At 51.8% G+C, this 18,669-nt stretch overlaps 1 protein-coding gene across 2 annotated transcripts in view; it reads left to right on the forward strand.

Moving 5' to 3' along the window:
- DPYSL5 (dihydropyrimidinase like 5) overlaps positions 1–18,669 on the forward strand; it is a 124,273-nt gene that overhangs the window by 34,406 nt on the left and 71,198 nt on the right. For both annotated transcript variants that reach the window (XM_073562046.1, XM_073562045.1), the window contains exons 3-6: positions 34–192; positions 393–572; positions 10,306–10,374; positions 10,849–10,893. In XM_073562046.1, coding sequence (XP_073418147.1) covers positions 34–192; positions 393–572; positions 10,306–10,374; positions 10,849–10,893 — 453 coding nt within the window. The remainder of the gene's footprint in view (positions 1–33; positions 193–392; positions 573–10,305; positions 10,375–10,848; positions 10,894–18,669) is intronic.

Genomic DNA, 18,669 nt, shown 5'->3' on the forward strand with positions numbered 1-18,669 from the left:
ATTGTTAATATTCTCTCTCTATCCCCTCCGCAGGCTGCACTAATGGGAGGGACCACAATGGTGATCGGACACGTCCTCCCAGACAAAGACATGTCACTGCTGGACGCCTATGAGAAGTGCCGGAGCATGGCCGACCCCAAAGTCTGCTGCGACTATGCTCTCCACATGGGTGTCACCTGGTGGGGATTTAAGGTACTGCATCACACTGTGGCAGTGTGGATTTCACTGGGGCATGGACCATGTGATCTCAGCACTGCGTCCCGTCACATGAGATGGCCCGGACGACCCCAGGAAGGGACCTCATTGTCATCTTGCCCCATGGCCCCTCTCCTGACCCGATCATCATCATGGCTGGGATCTCTTGGGTCATCGTTTCGCTCTCTGTTTTACAGGTCAAGGCTGAGATGGAAACCTTGGTCCGAGAGAAGGGTGTGAACTCTTTCCAGATGTTCATGGCCTACAAGGACCTGTACATGCTGCGGGACAGTGAACTCTATCAAGTATTCCGCCACTGCAAGGACCTGGGCGCCGTGACTCGAGTCCACGCTGAAAACGGAGACCTGGTGACCGAGGTGAGGAGACATGACCTCAAGGGGTGGTCATAAATAACGCATCACCGGTATTGCAACTTCGTGTCTTATCCTCTACTCAAATGCAGAGCTGTAATCGTAATTCTGCCATTTCACGGTTTGGTTCTTTTGTCAGCACAGCTGCAGTGTTCTGGGGGGATGAGGCGCATGCTACATCGCCTGCAATGCAGTGCATCATGGAGGTCACCGTGCACAGTGCTGACAGATTCAGGCTGATAGCCAGCAGATTCCAGAATGCAGCGGGGACGAGCCACGAGGGCGGGGGACGAGGCACAGGGCGGGGGACGAGGCACAGGGCGGTGGCGACATGACTGTGCTTTTGAGCAAATTCTCCCCAAACTACTAAAATCCCTCTTGCTCAAAATGACAAACTGTCAGCGCACTGAAGGATCACATTACAGCTGCTTATGTAATGTAGAGATAAAAGAAGCAAAGTATGAGAGAGCAACAGGGAGACAAAAAGAGATGATGCTATTGCTTTATAGTAAGCGATTACCTCACCTCCAATCTGCATTCACTGATGTACTGGTGTATAATGTCTTTTATGCTGTTGCAGCTGTTTTCTGGTAAGTGTTTTTCTCACCGCTGTATTCACAGATACACTGCTCAGTACTGCTTTATTATGTCTTCCATGCTGCTGCTGCTTCTGAACAAATGGTATAGTAGAGTAGAAATCTTTCCAGTCTGTGTGTGCGTGGTTTGGGAGATGCCATAGCAGGTAGTCTCCAACCACCAGCTCAGAAAACTAGAGACTGCGCATGCAGAGGCTGATGCTAGATGTTAAGGCCTCGCTTAGTGAGGTGGATTCTTTGAGCCTTAGGTCAGTGTGGGTTCACACAGACCAATGGTGATGGCACATGGATCCATGAGGGCCAAGACAGTGGGGAAGTGTACGACAGCAGGCAGACAAACGGAGGAGGAAACACTAAAAGACACTGAACCAGTACTGTAGATATACTCAGTAACTGAAAATGTATAATCTAGGACTTGCAGCAAGCAGTGGTTAATGGACAAGTTGTGTGCTTTCAGCAAACAGATGGACGATGTCTGAGACGTATGCAATCTGCAGACAACTGGTTGACTGGATACTTGTAGCGAAGATTACACACTGTTGCAGCAGAGTAGTGTGACCAGCTCCAGTGTTACTATAGAAGAGTTTGCTATGCCTGCAGCAGACACATAGTTAACTGCAGGTCTGAGTTAGGAAGTAAAGGCAGGTAGTTGATAACAAGAGATGATTGGTCAGCTGAGTGAAGTGGATGATGAGGCAATTGCTGAATTACACATGGTAACTGGATACTACGATTACTGAACACTCAGACAGCACATGGCTATGAGAAATCTAAGAAAAGATAACGTGTGCATATACCCTACTGAAAATAAATAAGTAAAAAAGCAGGTGCATAGCTATGAGTTTAGTAAAATTCCTTAGGTGAAGATGTCCAAGGAGATTGCAGGGTTACAGCAGTAACCAGGAGGGAACTGGATCTAGGGGAAGGAACCAATAGCCGGCACACGAGCCACGACCACTGGAGCACAAGTCATATAATGGCCAGGAGTAGTCTGATCTCTCATGCACACACACACAAGACAGTCACCTGAAAAGGCAGGTCTGCCTTAAAGGAGATGTCCAGTTTCAGTAAAGTGTTCCTTAATGTACATAAAGTACATAAAATAATTAACTCATCAGGCTCTAAAAAGCTGCAAGACATTGCAGGCTTCTGTGTAATTCAGGAAGCAAGTGCCTGGCTCTAGAGCAAGCTCGCCGCCGCTGCGGAAGCCAAGTGTTGTGACCAGAGTAGTGACGTCACGTTGAATGTCTAGAATGGTGACATCCCATTGGCTAGAGAAGTGATATCACATTGGCTTTCTAGAGTGGTGATGTCACATTGACTGCCTAGAGCGGTGACATCCTATTGGCTAGAGCGGTGACGTCACATTGACTGCCTAGAGTGGTGACGTCACATTGGCTAGAGTGGTGATGTCACATTGACTGCCTAGAGTGGTGACGTCCCATTGGCTAGAGCGGTGATGTCACATTGACTGCCTAGAGTTGTGATGTCACATTGGCTAGAGAAGTGACGTCACATTGACTGCCTAGAGTGGTGACGTCCCATTGGCTAGAGCGGTGACGTCACATTGACTGCCTAGAGTGGTGACGTCCCATTGGCTAGAGCGGTGACGTCACATTGGCTGTCTGGAGCGGTGACGTCACATTGGCTGTCTGGAGCGGTGACGTCACATTGGCTGTCTAGAGTGGTGACGTCACATTGGCTGTCAAGAGCGGTGATGTCACATTGGCTGCCTAGAGTGGTGACGTCCCATTGGCTAGAGCGGTGATGTCACATTGACTGCCTAGAGTGGTGAGGACCCATTGGCTAGAGCGGTGACGTCACATTGACTGCCTAGAGTGGTGACGTCCCATTGGCTAGAGCGGTGATGTCACATTGACTACCTAGAGTGGTGACGTCCCATTGGCTAGAGCGGTGACGTCACATTGACTGCCTAGAGTTGTGATGTCACATTGGCTAGAGAAGTGACGTCACATTGACTGCCTAGAGTGGTGACGTCCCATTGGCTAGAGCGGTGACGTCACATTGACTGCCTAGAGTGGTGACGTCCCATTGGCTAGAGCGGTGACGTCACATTGGCTGTCTGGAGCGGTGACGTCACATTGGCTGTCTGGAGCGGTGACGTCACATTGGCTGTCTAGAGTGGTGACGTCACATTGGCTGTCAAGAGCGGTGATGTCACATTGGCTGCCTAGAGTGGTGACGTCCCATTGGCTAGAGCGGTGATGTCACATTGACTGCCTAGAGTGGTGAGGACCCATTGGCTAGAGCGGTGACGTCACATTGACTGCCTAGAGTGGTGACGTCCCATTGGCTAGAGCGGTGATGTCACATTGACTACCTAGAGTGGTGACGTCCCATTGGCTAGAGCGGTGACGTCACATTGGCTGTCTAGAGCGGTGATGTCACATTGGCTGTCTAGAGCAGTGATGTCACATTGACTGCCTAGAGTGGTGACGTCCCATTGGCTAGAGCGGTGATGTCACATTGACTGCCTAGAGTGGTGACGTCACATTGGCTAGAGCTGTGACGTCACATTGACTGCCTAGAGTGGTGACGTCCCATTGGCTAGAGCGGTGACGTCACATTGACTGCCTAGAGTGGTGACATCCCATTGGCTAGAGCAGTGACATCTCATTGGCTGTCTAGAGCGGTGACGTCACATTGCCTGTCTAGAGCGGTGATGTCACATTGACTGCCTAGAGTGGTGACGTTCCATTGGCTAGAGCGGTGACGTCACATTGACTGCCTAGAGTGGTGACGTCCCATTGTCTAGAGCGGTGACGTCACATTGACTGCCTAGAGTGGTGATGTCACATTGGCTGTCTAGAGCGGTGATGTCACATTGGCTGCCTAGAGTGGTGATGTCACATTGACTGCCTAGAGTGGTGACATCCCATTGGCTAGAGCGGTGACGTCACATTGGCTGTCTAGAGCGGTGACGTCACATTGGCTGTCTAGAGCAGTGATGTCACATTGGCTAGAGCAGTGACGTCACATTGACTGCCTAGAGTGGTGACATCCCATTGTCTAGAGCGGTGACGTCACATTGACTGCCTAGAGTGGTGATGTCACATTGGCTGTCTAGAGCGGTGATGTCACATTGGCTGCCTAGAGTGGTGATGTCACATTGACTGCCTAGAGTGGCGACTTCCCATTGGCTAGAGCGGTGACGTCACATTGGCTGTCTAGAGCGGTGACGTCACATTGGCTGTCTAGAGCAGTGATGTCACATTGGCTAGAGCAGTGACGTCACATTGACTGCCTAGAGTGGTGACATCCCATTGGCTAGAGCAGTGACATCTCATTGGCTGTCTAGAGCGGTGACGTCACATTGCCTGTCTAGAGCGGTGATGTCACATTGACTGCCTAGAGTGGTGACGTTCCATTGGCTAGAGCAGTGACGTCACATTGACTGCCTAGAGTGGTGACGTCCCATTGTCTAGAGCGGTGACGTCACATTGACTGCCTAGAGTGGTGACGTCCCATTGGCTGTCTAGAGCGGTGATGTCACATTGGCTGCCTAGAGTGGTGATGTCACATTGACTGCCTAGAGTGGTGACATCCCATTGGCTAGAGCGGTGACGTCACTTTGACTGCCTAGAGTGGCGACTTCCCATTGGCTAGAGCGGTGACGTCACATTGGCTGTCTAGAGCAGTGATGTCACATTGGCTAGAGCAGTGACGTCATATTGACTGCCTAGAGTGGCGACTTCCCATTGGGTAGAGCGGTGACGTCACATTGGCTAGAGCGGTGATGTCACATTGACTGCCTACAGTGGTGACGTCACATTGGCTGTCTAGAGCGGTGACGTCACATTGGCTGTCTAGAGCGGTGACGTCACATTGACTGCCTAGAGTGGTGACATCCCATTGGCTAGAGCGGTGACGTCACATTGGCTGTCTAGAGCGGTGACGTCACATTGGCTGTCTAGAGCAGTGATGTCACATTGGCTAGAGCAGTGACGTCACATTGACTGCCTAGAGTGGTGACATCCCATTGTCTAGAGCGGTGACGTCACATTGACTGCCTAGAGTGGTGATGTCACATTGGCTGTCTAGAGCGGTGATGTCACATTGGCTGCCTAGAGTGGTGATGTCACATTGACTGCCTAGAGTGGCGACTTCCCATTGGCTAGAGCGGTGACGTCACATTGGCTGTCTAGAGCGGTGACGTCACATTGGCTGTCTAGAGCAGTGATGTCACATTGGCTAGAGCAGTGACGTCACATTGACTGCCTAGAGTGGTGACATCCCATTGGCTAGAGCAGTGACATCTCATTGCCTGTCTAGAGCGGTGACGTCACATTGCCTGTCTAGAGCGGTGATGTCACATTGACTGCCTAGAGTGGTGACGTTCCATTGGCTAGAGCGGTGACGTCACATTGACTGCCTAGAGTGGTGACGTCCCATTGTCTAGAGCGGTGACGTCACATTGACTGCCTAGAGTGGTGACGTCCCATTGGCTGTCTAGAGCGGTGATGTCACATTGGCTGCCTAGAGTGGTGATGTCACATTGACTGCCTAGAGTGGTGACATCCCATTGGCTAGAGCGGTGACGTCACTTTGACTGCCTAGAGTGGCGACTTCCCATTGGCTAGAGCAGTGATGTCACATTGGCTGCCTAGAGTGGTGACGTCCCATTGGCTAGAGCGGTGATGTCACATTGACTGCCTAGAGTGGTGAGGACCCATTGTCTAGAGCGGTGATGTCACATTGACTGCCTAGAGTGGTGACGTCCCATTGGCTGTCTAGAGCGGTGATGTCACATTGGCTGCCTAGAGTGGTGATGTCACATTGACTGCCTAGAGTGGTGACATCCCATTGGCTAGAGCGGTGACGTCACATTGACTGCCTAGAGTGGCGACTTCCCATTGGCTAGAGCGGTGATGTCACATTGGCTGCCTAGAGTGGTGACGTCCCATTGGCTAGAGCGGTGATGTCACATTGACTGCCTAGAGTGGTGAGGACCCATTGGCTAGAGCGGTGACGTCACATTGACTGCCTAGAGTGGTGACGTCCCATTGGCTAGAGCGGTGATGTCACATTGACTACCTAGAGTGGTGACGTCCCATTGGCTAGAGCGGTGATGTCACATTGGCTGTCTAGAGCAGTGATGTCACATTGACTGCCTAGAGTGGTGACATCCCATTGGCTAGAGCGGTGATGTCACATTGACTGCCTAGAGTGGTGACGTCACATTGGCTAGAGCTGTGACGTCACATTGACTGCCTAGAGTGGTGACGTCCCATTGGCTAGAGCGGTGACGTCACATTGACTGCCTAGAGTGGTGACATCCCATTGGCTAGAGCAGTGACATCTCATTGGCTGTCTAGAGCGGTGACGTCACATTGCCTGTCTAGAGCGGTGATGTCACATTGACTGCCTAGAGTGGTGACATCCCATTGGCTAGAGCAGTGACATCTCATTGGCTGTCTAGAGCGGTGACGTCACATTGCCTGTCTAGAGCGGTGATGTCACATTGGCTGCCTAGAGTGGTGATGTCACATTGACTGCCTAGAGTGGTGACATCCCATTGGCTAGAGCGGTGACGTCACATTGACTGCCTAGAGTGGTGACGTCCCATTGTCTAGAGCGGTGACGTCACATTGACTGCCTAGAGTGGTGACGTCCCATTGTCTAGAGCGGTGACGTCACATTGACTGCCTAGAGTGGTGACGTCCCATTGGCTAGAGCGGTGACGTCACATTGACTGCCTAGAGTGGTGACATCCCATTGGCTAGAGCAGTGACATCTCATTGGCTGTCTAGAGCGGTGACATCTCATTGGCTGTCTAGAGTGGTGATGTCACATTGGCTGCCTAGAGTGGTGATGTCACATTGACTGCCTAGAGTGGTGACATCCCATTGGCTAGAGCGGTGACGTCACATTGACTGCCTAGAGTGGTGACATCCCATTGGCTAGAGCTGTGACGTCACATTGACTGCCTAGAGTGGTGACGTCCCATTGGCTAGAGCGGTGACGTCACATTGACTGCCTAGAGTGGTGACATCCCATTGGCTAGAGCAGTGACATCTCATTGGCTGTCTAGAGCGGTGACATCTCATTGGCTGTCTAGAGTGGTGATGTCACATTGGCTGCCTAGAGTGGTGATGTCACATTGACTGCCTAGAGTGGTGACATCCCATTGGCTAGAGCGGTGACATCACATTGACTGCCTAGAGTGGTGACATCCCATTGGCTAGAGCGGTGACGTCACATTGACTGCCTAGAGTGGCGACTTCCCATTGGCTAGAGCGGTGACGTCACATTGGCTGTCTAGAGCGGTGACGTCACATTGGCTGTCTAGAGCAGTGATGTCACATTGGCTAGAGCAGTGACGTCACATTGACTGCCTAGAGTGGTGACATCCCATTGGCTAGAGCAGTGACATCTCATTGGCTGTCTAGAGCGGTGACGTCACATTGCCTGTCTAGAGCGGTGATGTCACATTGACTGCCTAGAGTGGTGACATCCCATTGGCTAGAGCAGTGACATCTCATTGGCTGTCTAGAGCGGTGACGTCACATTGCCTGTCTAGAGCGGTGATGTCACATTGACTGCCTAGAGTGGTGACGTTCCATTGGCTAGAGCGGTGACGTCACATTGACTGCCTAGAGTGGTGACGTCCCATTGTCTAGAGCGGTGACGTCACTTTGACTGCCTAGAGTGGTGACGTCCCATTGGCTGTCTAGAGCGGTGATGTCACATTGGCTGCCTAGAGTGGTGATGTCACATTGACTGCCTAGAGTGGTGACATCCCATTGGCTAGAGCGGTGACGTCACATTGACTGCCTAGAGTGGCGACTTCCCATTGGCTAGAGCGGTGACGTCACATTGGCTGTCTAGAGCAGTGATGTCACATTGGCTAGAGCAGTGACGTCATATTGACTGCCTAGAGTGGCGACTTCCCATTGGGTAGAGCGGTGACGTCACATTGGCTAGAGCGGTGATGTCACATTGACTGTCTAGAGCGGTGACGTCACATTGGCTGTCTAGAGCGGTGACGTCACATTGGCTGTCTAGAGCGGTGACGTCACATTGACTGTCTAGAGCGGTGACGTCACATTGACTGTCTAGAGCGGTGACGTCACATTGGCTGTCTAGAGCGGTGACGTCACATTGACTGTCTAGAGCGGTGACGTCACATTGACTGTCTAGAGCAGTGACGTCACATTGGCTGTCTAGAACGGTGACGTCACATTGGCTGGCTAGAGTGGTGACGTCACATTGACTGTCTAGAGCGGTGACGTCACATTGACTGTCTAGAGCGGTGACGTCACATTGGCTGTCTAGAGCGGTGACGTCACATTGACTGTCTAGAGCGGTGACGTCACATTGACTGTCTAGAGCAGTGACGTCACATTGGCTGTCTAGAACGGTGACGTCACATTGGCTGGCTAGAGTGGTGACGTCCCCTTGGCTAGAGCGGTGATATCCCATTGGCTGTCTAGAGCGGTGACGTCACATTGACTGTCTAGAGCGGTGACGTCACATTGTCTAGAGCAGTGACGTCACATTGGCTGTCTAGAGCGGTGACGTCACATTGGCTGTCTAGAGCGGTGTCGTCACATTGGCTGTCTAGAGCGGTGTCGTCACATTGGCTGTCTAGAGCGGTGACGTCACATTGGCTGTCTAGAGTGGTGACGTCCCCTTGGCTGGAGCGGTGACGTCACATTGGCTGTCTAGAGCGGTGTCGTCACATTGGCTGTCTAGAGCGGTGTCGTCACATTGGCTGTCTAGAGCGGTGACGTCACATTGACTGTCTAGAGCGGTGTCGTCACATTGGCTGTCTAGAGCGGTGTCGTCACATTGGCTGTCTAGAGCGGTGACGTCACATTGGCTGTCTAGAGCGGTGTCGTCACATTGGCTGTCTAGAGCGGTGTCGTCACATTGGCTGTCTAGAGCGGTGTCGTCACATTGGCTGTCTAGAGCGGTGTCGTCACATTGGCTGTCTAGAGCGGTGTCGTCACATTGGCTGTCTAGAGCGGTGTCGTCACATTGGCTGTCTAGAGCGGTGTCGTCACATTGGCTGTCTAGAGCGGTGTCGTCACATTGGCTGTCTAGAGCGGTGTCGTCACATTGGCTGTCTAGAGCGGTGACGTTACATTGGCTGTCTAGAGCGGTGTCGTCACATTGGCTGTCTAGAGCGGTGACGTTACATTGGCTGTCTAGAGCGGTGACGTCACATTGGCTGTCTAGAGCGGTGACGTCACATTGGCTGTCTAGAGCGGTGACGTCACATTGGCTGTCTAGAGCGGTGTCGTCACATTGGCTGTCTAGAGCGGTGACGTCACATTGGCTGTCTAGAGCGGTGACGTCACATTGGCTGTCTAGAGCGGTGTCGTCACATTGGCTGTCTAGAGCGGTGACGTCACATTGGCTGTCTAGAGCGGTGTCGTCACATTGGCTGTCTAGAGCGGTGTCGTCACATTGGCTGTCTAGAGCGGTGACGTCACATTGGCTGTCTAGAGCGGTGACGTCACATTGGCTGTCTAGAGCGGTGACGTCACATTGGCTGTCTAGAGCGGTGTCGTCACATTGGCTGTCTAGAGCGGTGTCGTCACATTGGCTGTCTAGAGCGGTGACGTCACATTGGCTGTCTAGAGCGGTGTCGTCACATTGGCTGTCTAGAGCGGTGACGTGACATTGGCTGTCTAGAGCGGTGTCGTCACATTGGCTGTCTAGAGCGGTGTCGTCACATTGGCTGTCTAGAGCGGTGACGTTACATTGGCTGTCTAGAGCGGTGACGTCACATTGGCTGTCTAGAGCGGTGACGTCACATTGGCTGTCTAGAGCGGTGACGTCACATTGGCTGTCTAGAGCGGTGTCGTCACATTGGCTGTCTAGAGCGGTGTCGTCACATTGGCTGTCTAGAGCGGTGTCGTCACCTCTGTAACCAGCCAGTCACTGAGCTCAGCCGCTTGTGCCGTCAGCCTCAGCCCGAGCCCAGAGTTCTGTGAGTGGCGAGAGCGGTGTGGACTGCTGCCGGTGCGATGTCACCGCTCTAACCTATCTACTGTACACATCTGGGGACCGGTTTACTGAAAGTAGACATCCCCTTTAAGTCAGGAATGTATTTTCCGTTCATGCTGCCGGCCGTGGTTTTCCTGTCTGATGGCGGCTTTGTGCTTTCCTTGCAGGGAGCTAAGGAGACGTTGGAGCTGGGGATCACCGGCCCTGAAGGCATCGAGATCAGTCGCCCTGAAGAGGTAGGAGCGCCGATCACAGGGTTACTCCCTTGTAGCTGCATTTTGGTTTTGTGATTTTCTGTGTACAACCTAAATACCAAATCATGTGACATCCCCCCCCCCCCCCCAGGCCGGACTAGGAGGCCCATCAATGTGAGCCGCCTGTGCTGGTACCGCGCTCCATGGCTGCTGCTGATGGGGCCGCAGCCATCATTATCATCAGTATTGCTGCCGGTGAATCACACACCTAATGTGTAATGTTCAGGGGGGAGAGGGAAGGGGGGGATGATGCTGCAGAATCTATACCATGTCCATGAGAACTGTGCTGAAGAGGAGATCAGTCAGGACAAGACCTCTGATTGGCCAGAGAGCACAGCTCCGGACTCGCGTCACGAAGAGTGCCCCCCATCAGCACAGTAAAGGAGCCGCTGTCACCGGCATACCGGCAAGAATATGGGGTTCAACCACAAAGTAACGACTCTATCTTCATTACAGATGGAAGCGGAGGCTGTGCACCGAGCCATAACCATCGCTAACCGGGTGAGAGCTCAAGATTGGCCTACCTGTGTGATACACTGCCCCTGTGTGATACACTGCCCCTGTGTGATACACTGCCCCTGTGTGATACACTGCCCCTGTGTGATACACTGCCCCTGTGTGATACACTGCCTCTGTGTGTGTGTGTGATACTGCCTCTGTGTGTGTGTGATACTGCCTCTGTGTGTGTGATACTGCCTCTGTGTGTGTGATACTGCCTCTGTGTGTGTGTGATACACTACCTCTGTGTGTGTGAGATACACTGCCCCTGTGTGATACACTGCCCCTATGTGTGTGTGTGATACTGCCTCTGTGTGTGTGATACTGCCTCTGTGTATGTGTGTGATACACTACCTCTGTGTGTGTGTGATACACTGCCCCTATGTGTGTGTGTGTGATACACTGCCTCTGTGTATGTGTGTGATACACTGCCTCTGTGTGTGTGATACTGCCTCTGTGTATGTGTGTGATACTGCCTCTGTGTATGTGTGTGATACACTGCCTCTGTGTATGTGTGTGATACTGCCTCTGTGTGTGTGATACTGCCTCTGTGTATGTGTGTGATACACTACCTCTGTGTGTGTGTGATACACTGCCCCTATGTGTGTGTGTGATACACTGCCTCTGTGTATGTGTGTGATACTGCCTCTGTGTGTGTGTGATACACTGCCCCTATGTGTGTGTGTGATACACTGCCCCTATGTGTGTGTGTGATACACTGCCTCTGTGTGTGTGTGTGATACACTGCCTCTGTGTGTGTGATACTGCCTCTGTGTGTGATACTGCCTCTGTGTATGTGTGTGATACACTACCTCTGTGTGTGTGTGATACACTGCCCCTATGTGTGTGTGTGATACACTGCCCCTGTGTGTGTGTGATACACTGCCTCTGTGTGTGTGTGATACACTGCCCCTATGTGTGTGTGTGATACACTGCCTCTGTGTGTGATACACTGCCTCTGTGTGTGTGATACACTGCCTCTGTGTGTGTGATACACTGCCTCTGTGTGTGTGATACACTGCCTCTGTGTGTGTGTTACTGCCTCTGTGTGTGTGTGTGACACTGCCTCTGTGTGTGTGTGTGATACTGCCCCTGTGTGTGTGTGTGATACTGCCCCTGTGTGTGTGTGTGATACTGCCCCTGTGTGTGTGTGTGATACTGCCCCTGTGTGTGTGTGATACTGCCCCTGTGTGTGTGATACTGCCCCTGTGTGTGTGTGTGATACTGCCCCTGTGTGTGTGTGTGTGATACTGCCCCTGTGTGTGTGTGTGATACTGCCCCTGTGTGTGTGTGTGATACTGCCCCTGTGTGTGTGATACTGCCCCTGTGTGTGTGTGTGATACTGCCCCTGTGTGTGTGTGTGTGATACTGCCCCTGTGTGTGTGTGTGTGATACTGCCCCTGTGTGTGATACTGCCCCTGTGTGTGATACTGCCCCTGTGTGTGATACTGCCCCTGTGTGTGATACTGCCCCTGTGTGTGTGATACTGCCCCTGTGTGTGTGATACTGCCCCTGTGTGTGTGATACTGCCTCTGTGTGTGTGATACTGCCTCTGTGTGTGTGATACTGCCTCTGTGTGTGTGTGATACTGCCTCTGTGTGTGTGTGATACACTGCCTCTGTGTGTGTGATACACTGCCTCTGTGTGTGTGATACACTGCCCCTGTGTGTGTGTGATACTGCCCCTGTGTGTGTGTGATACTGCCTCTGTGTGTGTGTGTGATACTGCCTCTGTGTGTGTGTGTGATACTGCCTCTGTGTGTGTGTGATACTTCCTGTGTGTGTGATACTGCCTCTGTGTATGTGTGTGATGCACTGCCTCTGTGTATGTGTGTGATACACTGCCTCTGTGTGTGTGTGATACACTGCCTCTGTGTGTGTGTGATACACTGCCTCTGTGTGTGTGATACACTGCCTCTGTGTGTGTGATACACTGCCTCTGTGTGTGTGATACACTGCCTCTGTGTGTGTGATACACTGCCTCTGTGTGTGTGTTACTGCCTCTGTGTGTGTGTGTGATACTGCCCCTGTGTGTGTGTGTGATACTGCCCCTGTGTGTGTGTGTGATACTGCCCCTGTGTGTGTGTGTGATACTGCCCCTGTGTGTGTGTGATACTGCCCCTGTGTGTGTGTGTGATACTGCCCCTGTGTGTGTGTGTGATACTGCCCCTGTGTGTGTGTGTGTGTGATACTGCCCCTGTGTGTGTGATACTGCCCCTGTGTGTGTGTGATACTGCCCCTGTGTGTGATACTGCCCCTGTGTGTGATACTGCCCCTGTGTGTGTGATACTGCCTCTGTGTGTGTGATACTGCCTCTGTGTGTGTGATACTGCCTCTGTGTGTGTGTGATACACTGCCTCTGTGTGTGTGTGATACACTGCCTCTGTGTGTGTGATACACTGCCTCTGTGTGTGTGTGATACTGCCCCTGTGTGTGTGTGATACTGCCTCTGTGTGTGTGTGTGATACTGCCTCTGTGTGTGTGTGTGATACTGCCTCTGTGTGTGTGTGATACTTCCTGTGTGTGTGATACTGCCTCTGTGTATGTGTGTGATACTGCCTCTGTGTATGTTTGTGATACTGCCTCTGTGTATATGTGTGTTATACTGCCTCTGTGTGTGTGATACTGCCTCTGTGTGTGTGTGTGTGATACACTGCCTCTGTGTGTGTGATACACTGCCTCTGTGTGTGTGATACACTGCCTCTGTGTGTTTGTGTGTGATACACTGCCTGTGTGTGTGTGATACACTGCCTCTGTGTGTGTGTGTGTGTGTGATACTGCCTCTGTGTGTGTGTGTGATACTGCCCGTGTGTGTGTGATACTGCCCCTGTGTGTGTGATACTGCCTCTGTGTGTGTGTGATACTGCCTCTGTGTGTGTGTTACTGCCTCTGTGTGTGTGATACACTGCCTCTGTGTGTGTGATGCACTGCCTCTGTGTGTGTGTGATACACTGCCTCTGTGTGTGTGTGATACTGCCTCTGTGTATGTGTGTGATACTGCCTCTGTGTATGTGTGTGATACTGCCTCTGTGTATATGTGTTTTTATACTGCCTATGTGTGCGTGTGATACTGCCTCTGTGTGTGTGTGATACTGCCTCTGTGTGTGTGTGATACTGCCTCTGTGTGTGTGTGTGATACACTGCCTGTGTGTGTGATACACTGCCTCTGTGTGTTTGTGTGTGATACACTGCCTCTGTGTGTTTGTGTGTGATACACTGCCTGTGTGTGTGTGTGATACACTGCCTGTGTGTGTGTGTGTGAGTGATACTGCCTCTGTGTGTGTGTGATACTGCCTCTGTGTGTGTGTGATACTGCCTCTGTGTGTGTGTGATACTGCCCCTGTGTGTGTGTGATACTGCCCCTGTGTGTGATACTGCCTCTGTGTGTGTGATACTGCCTCTGTGTGTGTGATACTGCCTCTGTGTGTGTGTGATACTGCCTCTGTGTGTGTGTGATACACTGCCTCTGTGTGTGTGTGATGCACTGCCTCTGTGTGTGTGTGTGATACACTGCCTCTGTGTGTGTGTGTGATACACTGCCTCTGTGTGTGTGTGTGTGTGTGTGTGTGTGATACACTGCCTCTGTGTGTGTGTGTGTGATACTGCCCCTGTGTGTGTGATACTGCCTCTGTGTGTGTGTGATACTGCCTCTGTGTGTGTGTGATACTGCCTCTGTGTGTGTGTGATACTGCCTCTGTGTGTGTGTGTGATACTGCCCCTGTGTGTGTGATACTGCCCCTGTGTGTGTGATACTGCCTCTGTGAGTGTGTGATACTGCCTCTGTGTGTGTGTGATACTGCCTCTGTGTGTGTGTGATACTGCCTCTGTGTGTGTGTGATACTGCCTCTGTGTGTGTGTGATACTGCCTCTGTGTGTGTGATACTGCCTCTGTGTGTGTGATACTGCCCCTGTGTGTGTGATACTGCCCCTGTGTGTGTGATACTGCCCCTGTGTGTGTGATACTGCCCCTGTGTGTGTGATACTGCCTCTGTGTGTGTGTGATACTGCCTCTGTGTGTGTGTGATGCACTGCCTCTGTGTGTGTGTGATGCACTGCCTCTGTGTGTGTGTGATACACTGCCTCTGTGTGTGTGTGATACACTGCCTCTGTGTGTGTGATACTGCCTCTGTGTGTGTGTGTGTGATGCTGCCTCTGTGTGTGTGTGTGATGCTGCCTCTGTGTGTGTGTGTGATACTGCCCCTGTGTGTGTGTGATACTGCCCCTGTGTGTGTGTGTGATACTGCCCCTGTGTGTGTGTGTGATACTGCCCCTGTGTGTGTGTGTGATACTGCCTCTGTGTGTGTGATACTGCCTCTGTGTGTGTGTGTGATACTGCCTCTGTGTGTGTGTGTGTGATACTGCCTCTGTGTGTGTGTGTGTGATACTGCCTCTGTGTGTGTGTGTGTGATACTGCCTCTGTGTGTGTGTGTGTGATACTGCCTCTGTGTGTGTGTGTGTGATACTGCCTCTGTGTGTGATACTGCCTCTGTGTGTGTGTGTGATACACTGCCTCTGTGTGTGTGTGTGATACACTGCCTCTGTGTGTGTGTGTGATACACTGCCTCTGTGTGTGTGTGTGATACACTGCCTCTGTGTGTGTGTGTGATACACTGCCTCTGTGTGTGTGTGTGATACACTGCCTCTGTGTGTGTGTGTGATACTGCCCCTGTGTGTGTGATACTGCCTCTGTGTGTGTGATACTGCCTCTGTGTGTGTGATACTGCCTCTGTGTGTGTGATACTGCCTCTGTGTGTGTGATACTGCCTCTGTGTGTGTGATACTGCCTCTGTGTGTGTGATACTGCCTCTGTGTGTGTGATACTGCCTCTGTGTGTGTGATACTGCCTCTGTGTGTGTGATACTGCCCCTGTGTGTGTGATACTGCCCCTGTGTGTGTGATACTGCCCCTGTGTGTGTGATACTGCCCCTGTGTGTGATACTGCCTCTGTGTGTGTGTGATACTGCCTCTGTGTGTGTGTGATACTGCCTCTGTGTGTGTGTGATACTGCCTCTGTGTGTGTGTGATACTGCCTCTGTGTGTGTGTGATACTGCCTCTGTGTGTGTGTGATACACTGCCTCTGTGTGTGTGTGATACACTGCCTCTGTGTGTGTGATACACTGCCTCTGTGTGTGTGTGTGTGATACACTGCCTCTGTGTGTGTGTGTGTGATGCTGCCTCTGTGTGTGTGATGCTGCCTCTGTGTGTGTGATGCTGCCTCTGTGTGTGTGATGCTGCCTCTGTGTGTGTGTGTGATGCTGCCTCTGTGTGTGTGTGTGATGCTGCCTCTGTGTGTGTGTGTGTGATACTGCCTCTGTGTGTGTGTGATACTGCCTCTGTGTGTGTGTGATACTGCCTCTGTGTGTGTGATACTGCCTCTGTGTGTGTGATACTGCCTCTGTGTGTGTGTGATACTGCCTCTGTGTGCGTGTGATACTGCCCCTCTGTGCGTGTGATACTGCCTCTGTGTGCGTGTGATACTGCCTCTGTGTGTGTGTGATACTGCCTCTGTGTGTGTGTGATACTGCCTCTGTGTGTGTGTGATACTGCCTCTGTGTATGTGTGTGATACTGCCTCTGTGTATGTGTGTGATACTGCCTCTGTGTATGTGTGTGATACTGCCTCTGTGTATGTGTGTGATACTGCCTCTGTGTGTGTGTGATACTGCCTCTGTGTATGTGTGTGATACTGCCTCTGTGTGTGTGATACTGCCTCTGTGTGTGTGTGATACTGCCTCTGTGTGTGTGTGATACTGCCTCTGTGTGTGTGATACTGCCTCTGTGTGTGTGATACTGCCTCTGTGTGTGTGTGTGATACACTGCCTCTGTGTGTGTGTGTGTGTGATACTGCCTCTGTGTGTGTGTGTGTGTGTGTGATACACTGCCTCTGTGTGTGTGTGTGATACACTGCCTCTCTCTGTGTGTGTGTGTGTGATACACTGCCTCTCTCTGTGTGTGTGTGGTACACTGCCTCTGTGTGTGTGTGTGTGATACTGCCTCTGTGTGTGTGTGTGTGTGTGTGATACTGCCTCTGTGTGTGTGTGATACTGCCCCTGTGTGTGTGTGATACTGCCTCTGTGTGTGTGATACTGCCTCTGTGTGTGTGTGATACTGCCTCTGTGTGTGTGATACTGCCTCTGTGTGTGTGATACTGCCCCTGTGTGTGTGATACTGCCCCTGTGTGTGTGATACTGCCCCTGTGTGTGTGTGATACTGCCCCTGTGTGTGTGTGATACTGCCTCTGTGTGTGTGTGATACTGCCTCTGTGTGTGTGTGATACTGCCTCTGTGTGTGTGTGTGATACTGCCTCTGTGTGTGTGTGTGTGTGTGATACTGCCTCTGTGTGTGTGTGATACACTGCCTCTGTGTGTGTGTGATACACTGCCCCTGTGTGTGTGTGATACTGCCTGTGTGTGATACTGCCTCTGTGTGTGTGTGTGATACTGCCTGTGTGTGATACTGCCTCTGTGTGTGTGTGATACTGCCTCTGTGTGTGTGTGATACTGCCTCTGTGTGTGTGATACTGCCTGTGTGTGATACTGCCTCTGTGTTTGTGATACTGCCTCTGTGTGTGTGATACTGCCTCTCTGTGTGTGTGATACACTGCCACTGTGTGTGTGTGATACTGCCTCTGTGTGTGTGTGTGATACTGCCTGTGTGTGATACTGCCTGTGTGTGATACTGCCTCTGTGTGTGTGATACTGCCTCTGTGTGTGTGTGTGATACTGCCTCTGTGTGTGTGATACTGCCTGTGTGTGATACTGCCTCTGTGTGTGTGATACTGCCTCTGTGTGTGTGATACACTGCCTCTGTGTGTGTGTGATACACTGCCACTGTGTGTGTGATACTGCCTCTGTGTGTGTGATACTGCCTGTGTGTGTGATACTGCCTGTGTGTGTGATACTGCCTGTGTGTGTGATACTGCCTGTGTGTGTGATACTGCCTGTGTGTGTGATACTGCCTGTGTGTGTGATACTGCCTGTGTGTGTGATACTGCCTGTGTGTGTGATACTGCCTGTGTGTGTGATACTGCCTGTGTGTGTGATACTGCCCCTGTGTGTGTGTGTGATACTGCCCCTGTGTGTGTGTGTGATACTGCCCCTGTGTGTGTGTGTGTGATACTGCCCCTGTGTGTGTGTGTGTGATACTGCCCCTGTGTGTGTGTGTGTGATACTGCCCCTGTGTGTGTGTGTGTGATACTGCCCCTGTGTGTGTGTGTGTGTGATACTGCCCCTGTGTGTGTGTGTGTGATACTGCCCCTGTGTGTGTGTGTGTGATACTGCCCCTGTGTGTGTGATACTGCCCCTGTGTGTGTGATACTGCCCCTGTGTGTGTGATACTGCCCCTGTGTGTGTGATACTGCCCCTGTGTGTGTGATACTGCCCCTGTGTGTGTGATAGTGCCCCTGTGTGTGTGATAGTGCCCCTGTGTGTGTGATAGTGCCCCTGTGTGTGTGATAGTGCCCCTGTGTGTGTGATAGTGCCCCTGTGTGTGTGATACTGCCCCTGTGTGTGTGTGTGTGAGATACTGCCCCTGTGTGTGTGATACTGCCTCTGTGTGTGTGATACTGCCTCTGTGTGTGTGTGATACACTGCCCCTGTGTGTGTGATACACTGCCTCTGTGTGTGTGATACACTGCCCCTGTGTGTGTGTGATACTGCCTCTGTGTGTGTGTGTGATACTGCCTCTGTGTGTGTGTGTGATACACTGCCTCTGTGTGTGTGTGTGATACACTGCCTCTGTGTGTGTGTGTGATACACTGCCTGTGTGTGTGTGTGATACA

Source organism: Dendrobates tinctorius, unplaced genomic scaffold, assembly GCF_039654945.1.
Source record: "Dendrobates tinctorius isolate UK_male_01 unplaced genomic scaffold, ASM3965494v1 ptg000332l, whole genome shotgun sequence".
Lineage (NCBI taxonomy): Eukaryota > Metazoa > Chordata > Amphibia > Anura > Dendrobatidae > Dendrobates > Dendrobates tinctorius.